We start from the raw sequence: 12,008 nt of genomic DNA, 5'->3' as shown, positions 1-12,008 counted from the left end.
GATAACTGAAAATGACATTGGCTGTATATTTGGTGACGTTGTCCTGCTGCAGAATTAATTTGGAGCCAATCAGATGCCTTCCTAATGGTATTGCAGATGGATAAGAGTCTCCCTGTTACTTCCAGTATTGAGGACACCAAGAAAAGGGCTTTGCTGAGGACTGTAAATACAGTGGTGGCCAAGGAAACTTATTGTAGCAGATGAAAGATACATCATGTTTACTTCCCTTCTAAACCGGAAGATGTCCAGCAGTGCCATCAGCTCAGAGCTGGCAGCAAGCAGTGGTAGCCAGCTATTGTTTGGAGAAGTCTGGCTAGAAGTAGTCTTTATGGAAGAATTGTTGCCAAAAAGTCATACCTTCGACATGGAAAAAAAAAACAAAATAACTCACAATTAACAAAAGCTTGGGAACTGGGGTGTAGAAAAATCACAGTAGTAGTTTTGGACTGATGATTAAAAATGTGAAATATTTGACTGTAATAGACAGTTTGATCACCGAAGGGCTGGAGAGCAGTACAATAATGAGCTTCTGCATGCAACAGTGAAGCATGGTGGAGAGTTCTTTCAAGTTTGGGCTCCATTTGAGCAAATGGAGTTGGGAATTTGGTCAAGATTAATGGTGTCGTAATGGTGCTCAGATAATTATCAATCATGCAATCCTATCATGGAGGTGTCTGATTGGCTCTAAATTTATTCTGCAGCAGGAAAATAACCCCCAAGCAAACAGTCAATGCCATTGAAAACTATTTTTAACTTAAGAAAAACAAGCAGTATTGGAAGTGATGTTATGTCCCCAACAGAGCCTTGATCTCATCATCACTGAGCCTATCTGGCATTACATGAAGGGACAGAAGGATTTGCACGAGCCTACATCCACAGAATGTCTGTGGGTGGTTAGTTCTCCAAGATATTTGGAACAGCCTTCCTTCCAAGTTCCTTCAAAATTGCTTGCAAGTGTATCTACAAAGTAGCCAAAAGCCACAAGTTTTTTCTCTCCTAGGAGTGTGAATAAAATACAAATTGTCCTATTACCAGGTTGGCCTAGTGTCATTAACCAGCTTCAGGAAGAGGCCAAATTTTCATTTTGCTATGACGGCTGTTGTACTTTCTGGATGTGTACATTTTTCTTTGACTCTTCAGTAAATATATATTTTATTTTTTAAACTCTAATAGCTCATCTTAATTTATGTATCTTTACCTGATATTTTTCTGCAGACAAGTTAGACATGGAGGTTGCATCAGAGATGCTGTCTGCTAAAGACTCTAAAGGTCGAGTGAGTTCATTGACTACTGTACTTGGGCAAGAAGTGGACAGATTTAATAATCTTCTCAGAGTACTTAAGGTGAGTCACTTGATAAAGTCACACACACTGTATATGCCGTACGCACCACACACACACACTGTATATGCCGTACGCACCACACACACACACTGTATACGCCGTACGCACCACACACACACACTGTATACGCCGTACACACCACACACACACTGTATACACCGTACGCACCACACACACACACTGTATATGTCGTACACACCACACACACACACTGTATACGCCGTACGCACCACACACACACACTGTATACGCCGTACGTACTACTCACACACACTGTATACGTCGTACACACCACACACACACACTGTATACGTCGTACACACCACACACACACACTGTATACGTCGTACACACCACACACACACACTGTATACGCCGTACGCACCACACACACACACTGTATACGTCGTACGCACCACACACACACACTGTATACACCGTACGCATCACACACACACACTGTATACGTCGTACACACCACACACACACACTGTATACGCAGTACGCACCACACACACACACTGTATACACCGTACGCACCACACACACACACTGTATACGTCGTACACACCACACACACACACTGTATACGTCGTACGCACCACACACACACACTGTACACACCACACACACACACTGTATACGCTGTACGCACCACACACACACACTGTATACGCCGTACACACCACACACACACTGTATACACCGTACGCACCACACACACACACTGTATACGTCGTACACACCACACACACACACTGTATACGCCGTACGCACCACACACTCACACTGTATACGCCGTACGTACTACTCACACACACTGTATACGTCGTACACACCACACACACACACTGTATACGTCGTACACACCACACACACACACTGTATACGTCGTACACACCACACACACACACTGTATACGCCGTACGCACCACACACACACACTGTATACGCCGTACGCACCACACACACACACTGTATGCGTCGTACGCACCACACACACACACTGTATACACCGTACGTGTTAGAACCTTGCTGTTAGGTTTTTTTTCCTTTGCTGGTCACATGACCTTGTTGGCCTATTTAGTCCTGCTCCGCCCTTCTGGCTTTGCTGGACTTCATTGTATATCTACTTTCTAGCTAGCCTGTGCTCTGTATCTAACTCTGTTAGTTTGCTTGGTCTACGGACCTCTATGTTCTATATATTTTGTTTGTTCGTCTGTCTGCTACTATTTCTGTTAGGAGGTGTCCCATATTCCTCCCAGTCCTTAGTACTTGTAGGGATTCCCTCCCCACATCTATAGGTCTCCGTACAGACTAGATTAGGACTTTAGCAGGTCTGATCGCAGGATCAGGTTCCCTGTTACATCGTAGGGATTCAGCTGAGTCCTATAGTAGGGACAGATCTCCTCTCTTTCCTTAGCTTTGGTAGCAGAACATAACAGTAAGTCCAGCCAGCAAATTCTCTAAGGAAAGATTTTTCTGTTCCATCATGGTGTCGGTTCAGGATTTGGCTCATCGGCTGCAGGGACTCTCTCTGGAGGTGGCCGAGCTCCGTCAGCACGTGAGTAACTGTCCTGGAGCACATTTCTTGGAGCCTAAGGTATGTTTGCCGGATTTATTTTTTGGTGAACACCGAGAATTTTTTTCATTTAAAAATGCTTGCTTATTGTATTTTCGTTTGAGACCTAAGTCCTCTGGGGATGAATCCCAGCGCGTAGGGTTCATAATGTCACTTTTGCGCAAAGAGCCTCAGGAGTGGGCCTTTTCTTTGCAACTTAGTGATTCATGCTTCAGATCAGTGGATAGTTTTTTTTCTGCTTTGGGACTATTATATGATGATCCTGACCGTGTCGCATCAGCTGAGACTGAGTTGAGACGTTTAAAACAAGGATCGGGTAATGTGGAAAAATATTGTACACATTTTCGTCGTTGGTCCACTCAAACAGGGTGGAACGATTCTGCTCTGAAAAGTCTATTTCTTGCTGGGCTCAGTGAAAGGGTTAAAGACCTGCTAATTGCTTATCCTACACCTGAGGATTTGCAACAGGCTATGCAATTAGCTATACGGGTGGATAGAAGACTGCGTGCTAGGGTTAATGAGAGCAAATCCTCTGCTATGTCAGTTTCTGGTTATGATAAGGGGTGTATTAACAGTGGTGAACCGATGGAGATTGGATCGGTGGCACCTCGCTCTCAAGAAAAAGACCGTCGTTTTTCGGAAGGCTTGTGTTTCTATTGCGGAAAATCTGGTCATTTGATTAAAGGCTGTGAGCTTCGTATGAAGAAAGAAAAAAAAATGGTCAGTCACGCCCGTATTGCCTGTTTAAATTCCAAGGGTATATTTTTAGCTGCTTCCACGATTGCTCAGGAAAAATTGATGGAATTTCGGGTGTTTGTTGATTGCGGGTCTACACTGAATGTAATTGATGGGGGATTCGTGGAAAAACTCAATTTAAAACCTGAACCTTTATCATCCCCCATTGCTGTGGTTTCTGTGGATGGCTCCCCTTTGAAGAATATTACTCTCAAGGTCAGTGAATTTCCTCTCACTATTAATGGTGTTCACCATGAGAAATTGGATTTGGTAGTGTTGAATAACTTGCCTTCTCCAGTAATATTGGGTTTGCCCTGGTTAAAATTTCACAATCCTGTACTGGATTGGTCTACCAGTGAAATTAAATCCTGGAGCCATAAATGTTATGACAAGTGTTGTAACGGGCGTATTGCAGCTTTGGATAGGGGAGAATTGCCTGTTCCTATTCAGGATTTTTGGAGAGTTTTTTCTGAGAAAGAATCGCAGGTTTTGCCTCCCCATAGAGACTATGATTGTTCTATTGAATTTGTCCCTGGAGCGACTCTTCCTAAAAGTCGTTTATTTAACCTTACTATTCCTGAGAGGAAGGCTTTGGAGGAATACATACAGACAAGCTTGGCCGCCGGTCACATTAGGCCCTCTAAGTCTCCTGTGGCGGTTGGATTTTTTTTTGTAAAAAAAAGGACGGCGGTTTACGTCCTTGTCTGGATTTTCGTGAGATTAACAAAATTACGGTACGCAATCCTTACCCACTGCCATTGATTCCTGATCTGTTTAACCAGTTATTGGGGGCCAAGTGGTTCTCTAAAATTGACCTTAAGGGGGCATACAATCTGTTGCGCATGAAGGAGGGTGATGAATGGAAGACTGCTTTTAACACTCCTGTGGGTCATTTTGAGAATCTGGTGATGCCTTTTGGTCTTACTAATGCTCCTGCATTTTTTCAGAATCTGATTAATGACATCCTTAGACCTTTGATCGGTAAAAATGTGGTTGTGTATTTGGATGACATTTTGATTTATTCGCCGGATCTGGAGTCTCATTGGCGGAGCGTGCGTGAGGTATTACAGTTATTAATGGACAATTCGCTTTTTGCTAAGCTGGAGAAATGTGAGTTCGCTGTACAGAGAATTAGTTTTTGGGCTACATTATCTCCAGCAAAGGTTTTGAGATGGATCCGGTTAAGGTTCAGGCTGTGCAGGAATGGCCTAGGCCTATTGGTTTGAAATCGATACAGAGGTTTTTGGGTTTCGCCAATTACTATAGAAAATTCATAAAAATTTTTTCTAGTATTGTCAAACCTCTGACTGATCTCACCAGGAAAGGTGCTGATGCGGTTCAGTGGTCTTCTGAGGCCATTGAAGCTTTTGTGTATCTCAAGGAGAGGTTCACCTCTGCTCCCATCCTTATGCAGCCTGATGTTACTAGGCCGTTTTTGGTTGAGGTTGATGCTTCCTCTGTGGGGGTTGGCGCAGTATTGTCTCAGGATAACGGGGATGGATTACATCCCTGTGCCTTTTTTTCAAAAAATTTTTCGGAGACTGAACTGAATTACGATATTGGTAATCGGGAATTATTGGCTATTAAACTCGCATTTGAACACTGGCGCCACTTCTTGGAAGGTGCGGAATTTCCCGTTCAGGTTCTTACGGATCATAAAAATCTGATATATCTTGATGCTGCCAAGCGCCTGAATGCCCGTCAGGCTAGGTGGGCAGTGTTTTTCTCGCGGTTTAATTTCTCCGTTACTTACATCCCTGGTACTAAGAATGTTAAGGCGGATGCCTTGTCTCGCAGTTTTTCTCCCATAGTCGGTGGTGAGAAAGAGGAGAACATTTTACAAGAAGGTGTTGTGATAGCGGCTTTAGACTCCGTTTTGGAAGATGAGATTCTTAAAGCTCAGGAGAATGCCCCATCTAACACTCCTCATGGGAGGTTGTTTGTGCCTGGGACCTTTAGGAGAGATTTGTTTGTTGAGTGTCATGAATCTCGGTTGGCAGGTCATCCCGGAATCTCTGAGACCAAGAGACTGGTGGGTCGCAGTTTTTGGTGGCCTGGATGGCAGAAGGAAGTCATTAAGTGGGTGCGCCAATGTACTATATGTGCTAGATCTAAGTCCTCACATACTCCTGCTGCGGGGTTGCTTTGTCCTTTGGAGGTCCCCAGTGCTCCTTGGACACATTTGGCTATGGACTTTATAACTGACCTTCCCCCTTCTGAGGGTTTTACTGTCATCTGGGTGGTCGTGGACCGTTTTAGCAAGATGTGTCACTTGGTTCCCTTCGTCAAACTGCCCTGCGCTAAAACTCTCGCTAAGGCCTTTGTCAAGGAAATTGTCAGACTTCATGGCGTTCCTACTGACATTGTTTCTGATAGGGGTCCTCAGTTCGTGGCTCGTTTTTGGCGTGCCTTTTGTGACAGGTTGGGAATTCATTTGTCGTTTTCGTCCGGATATCATCCTGAATCTAATGGCCAGACAGAAAGGAAAAACCAGGATGTTGAGCAGTTCTTGCGTTGTTTTGTGGCAGACAATCAAGAGGGGTGGTCTGAGTTTCTGCCACTTGCCGAATTTGCTCTGAACAATCATACATCTTCTTCTGCTGGTTGTTCGCCTTTTTTTTGTTGTTCTGGGAGACATCCGTCGTTTGGGTCGTTCTCCAAGTTGGGATCTGCCGTGCCTGAGGAGGAGAATTTTTCCGGTGATTTGGAAAGAGTTTGGACGGATGTGCGTGGTAATCTTCAGGAGGCCAACAGAAAATCTAAAGACTACTTTGATAGGAAACGACAGGAGGTTTTGTTCGCTGTTGGTGACATGGTTTGGTTGTCCTCTAGGAATCTGCGGTTGAGGATTCCTTCTAAGAAATTGGGTCCCAAGTTTGTAGGGCCCTTTAAGGTGCTTCAGGTTGTCAACCAATCTGCTGTTAGGTTGGAGGTTCCTACCTCCTGGAGAATTAATCCGGTCTTTCATGTCTCTCTGTTAAAAAAAGCTGTTGTGTCGGATGGTGACGCCTCTGCCTCTGTTCCTCCGGTGGTGGAGGACGGGGAATATGAAATTTCTCGCATCCTTGACTCTAGACGGTATAGAGGTAGTTTGCAGTATCTTGTGGCCTGGAAAGGTTTCGGACCCGAGGATAACTCTTGGGTGAGGTCAGATGATGTTTCCGCGTCCAGACTTATCAGAGCGTTTCACAGGAGATTTCCTGATAAGCCTGGTCCTAGGGGATCCGGAGGATCCTCTTAGAAGGGGGGGTACTGTTAGAACCTTGCTGTTAGGTTTTTTTTCCTTTGCTGGTCACATGACCTTGTTGGCCTATTTAGTCCTGCTCCGCCCTTCTGGCTTTGCTGGACTTCATTGTATATCTACTTTCTAGCTAGCCTGTGCTCTGTATCTAACTCTGTTAGTTTGCTTGGTCTACGGACCTCTATGTTCTATATATTTTGTTTGTTCGTCTGTCTGCTACTATTTCTGTTAGGAGGTGTCCCATATTCCTCCCAGTCCTTAGTACTTGTAGGGATTCCCTCCCCACATCTATAGGTCTCCGTACAGACTAGATTAGGACTTTAGCAGGTCTGATCGCAGGATCAGGTTCCCTGTTACATCGTAGGGATTCAGCTGAGTCCTATAGTAGGGACAGATCTCCTCTCTTTCCTTAGCTTTGGTAGCAGAACATAACAGTACGCACCACACACACACACTGTATACGTCGTACACACCACACACACACACTGTATACGCCGTACGCACCACACACACACACTGTATACACCGTACGCACCACACACACACACTGTATACGTCGTACACACCACACACACACACTGTATACGTCGTACGCACCACACACACACAGTGTATACGCCGTACGCACCACACACACACACTGTATACGTCGTACCCACCACACACACACACTGTATACGCCGTACGCACCACACACACACACTGTATACGCCGTACGCACCACACACACACACTGTATACGCCGTACGCACCACACACACACACTGTATACGTCGTACGCACCACACACACACACTGTATACGCCGTACGCACCACACACACACACTGTATACGCCGTACGCACCACACACACACACTGTATACTCCGTATGCACCACACACACTGTATACGTCGTACGCACGACACACACACACTGTATATGCCGTACGCACCACACACACACTGTATATGCCGTACGCACCACACACACACTGTATACGTCGTACGCACCACACACACACACTGTATATGCCGTACGCACCACACACACACACTGTATACGCCGTACGCACCACACACACACACTGTATACGCCGTACGCACCACACACACACACTGTATACGTCGTACGCACCACACACACACACTGTATACACCGTACGCACCACACACACACACTGTATACGTCGTACGCACCACACACACACACTGTATACGCCGTACGCACCACACACACACACTGTATACGTCGTACGCACCACACACACACACTGTATACGTCGTACGCACCACACACACACACTGTATACGCCGTACGCACCACACACACACACACACTGTATACGCCGTACGCACCACACACACACACTGTATACGTCGTACGCACGACACACACACACTGTATACGCCGTACGCACCACACACACACACTGTATACGTCGTACGCACTACACACACACACTGTATACGCCGTACGCACCACACACACACTGTATATGCCGTATGCAACACACACTGTATATGCCGTACGCACCACACACACACACTGTATATGCCTTATGCAACACACACACACACACTGTATACGCCGTAAGCACCACACACACACTGTATATGCCGTATGCAACACACACACACACACTGTATATGCCGTACACACCACACACACACACACACACTGTATACGCCGTACGCACCACACACACACACACACTGTATACGCCGTACGCACCACACACACACTGTATATGCCGTACGCACCACACACACACACACACTGTATACGCCGTACGCACCACACACACACACACTGTATACGCCATACGTACCACACACACACACACTCTATACGCCGTACGCACCACACACACACACACTGTATACGTCATACGTACCACACACACACACTGTATGCGCCGTACGCACCCCACACACACACTGTATGCGCCGTACGCACCCCCCACACACACTGTATATGCCGTATGCAACACACACACACACTGTATACGCCGTACGCACCACACACACACACACACACTGTATACGCCATACATACCACACACACACACACACTGTATACGCCGTACGCACCACACACACTGTATACGCCGTACGCACCACACACACACACTGTATATGCCGTATGGAACACACACACACACTGTATACGCCGTACGCACCACACACACACACACTGTATATGCCGTATGCAACACACACACACTGTATACGCCGTACGCACCACACACACACACACACTGTATACGCCATACGTACCACACACACACGCTGTATACGCCGTATGCACCACACACACACTGTATGCGCCGTACGCACCCCACAAACACACTGTATATGCCGTATGCAACACACACACACACTGTATACGCTGTACGCACCACACACACACACTGTATATGCCATACGTACCACACACACTGTATACGCCGTACGCACCACACACACACTGTATACGCCGTACGCACCACACACACCCACTGTATATGCCGTATGCAACATACACACACACACTGTATACGCCGTACGCACCACACACACACACTGTATATGCCGTACGCACCACACACACACACTGTATACGCCGTATGCAACAGACACGCTGTATACGCCGTACACACCACACACACACACACTGTATATGCTGTGCATACCACACACACAAACTGTATACGCCTTACTCACCACACACACACACTGTATATGCCGTACGCACCACACACACTGTATACGCCGTACGCACCACACACACACCCTGTATGCGCCGTATGCAACAAACACACACAGTATATGCTGTGCACACTACACACACTGTATATGCTGTGCACACTACACACACAAACTGTATACGCCGTACGCACCACACACACACACTGTATATGCTGTATGCAACACACACACACTGTATGCGCCGTACGCACCACACACACACACTGTATACGCCGTACGCACCACACACACACACTGTATACGCCGTACGCACCACACACACACTGTATATGCCGTATGCAACACACACACACTGTATACGCCGTACGCACCACACACACACACTGTATACGCCGTATGCAACACACACACACACTGTATACGCCGTACACACCACACACACACAGACTGTATATGCCGTATGCACCACACACACACACTGCATATGCTGTGCACACCACACACACAAACTGTATACGCCGTACGCACCACACACACACACTGTATACGCCATACGTACTACTCACACACACTGTATACGCCTTACGTACCACTCACACACACTGTATACGCCGTACGCACCACACATACACACACACTGTATACACCGTACGCACCACACATACACACACACACACAGTATACGCCGTAAGCACCACACACACACACTGTATACGCCGTACGCACCACACACACACTGTATACGCCGTACGTACCACACACACTGTATACGCCGTACGCACCACACATGCACACCACACACACAAACTGTATACGCCGTACGCACCACACACACACACTGTATACGCCATACGTACTACTCACACACACTGTATACGCCTTACGTACCACTCACACACACTGTATACGCCGTACGCACCACACATACACACACACTGTATACACCGTACGCACCACACATACACACACACACACACACACAGTATACGCCGTAAGCACCACACACACACACTGTATACGCCGTACGCACCACACACACACTGTATACGCCGTACGTACCACACACACTGTATATGCTGTACGCACAACACATACACACACACACACAGTATACGCCGTATGCACCACACACTGTATACACCGTATGCACCACACACACACTGTATACGCCATACGTACCACACACACTGTATATGCCGTACGCACCACACATGCACACACACACACACTGTATACGCCGTACGCATCACACATGCACACACACACACTATATGCTGTGCACTCCACACACACACTGTATACGCTGTACGCACCACCACACACACAATCTGTATACAGCGTATGCACCCCACACACGCTGTATACGCCGTACGCACCACACACACACACACACACACACTGTATACGCCATACGCAACACACACACACTGTATACGCTGAACGCACCACACACCCACACTGTATACGCTGTACGTGTGGCGCCCCTGAGGGTTCGGCCGCCACAGGAATGCTGCACTTCTTCAATGGAGTGTGGTGTTCCTCCTCTGAGGTAAGTCCAGTGTGATGGTGGTTACCTAGTTTTGCATCCAACACCACATTTTTCCACCAGAGGGAGCTAGTATGCACTAGGTGCTGCTCCCCTGGTTACAGGGAGACTGTGGAACACAAAGTGGTAGGAACCAGTTAGTGGGTGTGGGTGGAGGAACAGTTAGTTAGTGACACTTCTAATTTCATATTTAATAGAATGCCACCTTCGATCTTGGTCCTTCGGTCCTTCTGTCCCTGTCTGCCTAGGGCAGAGTCGAGTCCTTTAGACCTGTGTGGTCTCGGACAGTGTGTCTGTCAAGTGGCCGTACTGTGCTGTCATCTACTGTGTGTTAGTGTGACTTCCCTCCGGGAGCGCAGATCCTGTGTGGGCCTGCACCGGTATGGGACACAGCCCTCGTACCCCGATCCATGGGACGAGAGGGAGGTTGCAGACAAGGAATGTCTCAACCCGACCAAGGACCAGGATCAAGAAGGCCCGGGAGCTTTAGAGTGTGGCTCCCTAGCAAATGAGTCCCGGGGAGGATGCAGACGGAGCGGAGTACGCCACCTGTCCTCTTCTACCTGATCTATTCAGAGGGATTCCGGCTGCAAGAGGGGTACCGGCCCCCAACACCCGACCTCGTACTCTATGCCCAGGACGGGAAAGCCCGGTTAGGCCCAGAGGATCCCGGCGGGCTTCAGATGGAGAGGAATTGCCACCCGAGCCGTACACCTGAGAGGAGCTCAGAGGGAGACCCGGCCTATCCACACATGCACAGACGGGAAGGGGTAAAGTCTGTAGTGCAGGAACACTCTGGTGTAGGGACGCTGCCGGACACTGGACTTCCTCGGAGGAAGTCGGACCCCCGTCCCTGGTGGCCGCAGGACTCCGCGAGGAGCAGGGAGAAGCC

General features: G+C 47.7%; 1 protein-coding gene across 1 annotated transcript in view; it reads left to right on the top strand.

Moving 5' to 3' along the window:
• Nucleotides 1-12,008, top strand: part of DNAH6 (dynein axonemal heavy chain 6) — a 493,878-nt gene that overhangs the window by 445,352 nt on the left and 36,518 nt on the right. Inside the window, exon 72 of the mRNA XM_073637077.1 lies at nt 1,216-1,343. Coding sequence (XP_073493178.1) covers nt 1,216-1,343 — 128 coding nt within the window. The remainder of the gene's footprint in view (nt 1-1,215; nt 1,344-12,008) is intronic.

Source organism: Phyllobates terribilis, unplaced genomic scaffold, assembly GCF_046119375.1.
Source record: "Phyllobates terribilis strain yellow unplaced genomic scaffold, ASM4611937v1 Scaffold_1__5_contigs__length_1240528914, whole genome shotgun sequence".
In the NCBI taxonomy this organism is placed as follows: domain Eukaryota; kingdom Metazoa; phylum Chordata; class Amphibia; order Anura; family Dendrobatidae; genus Phyllobates; species Phyllobates terribilis.
This window is presented reverse-complemented; position numbering and strand designations above follow the sequence as displayed.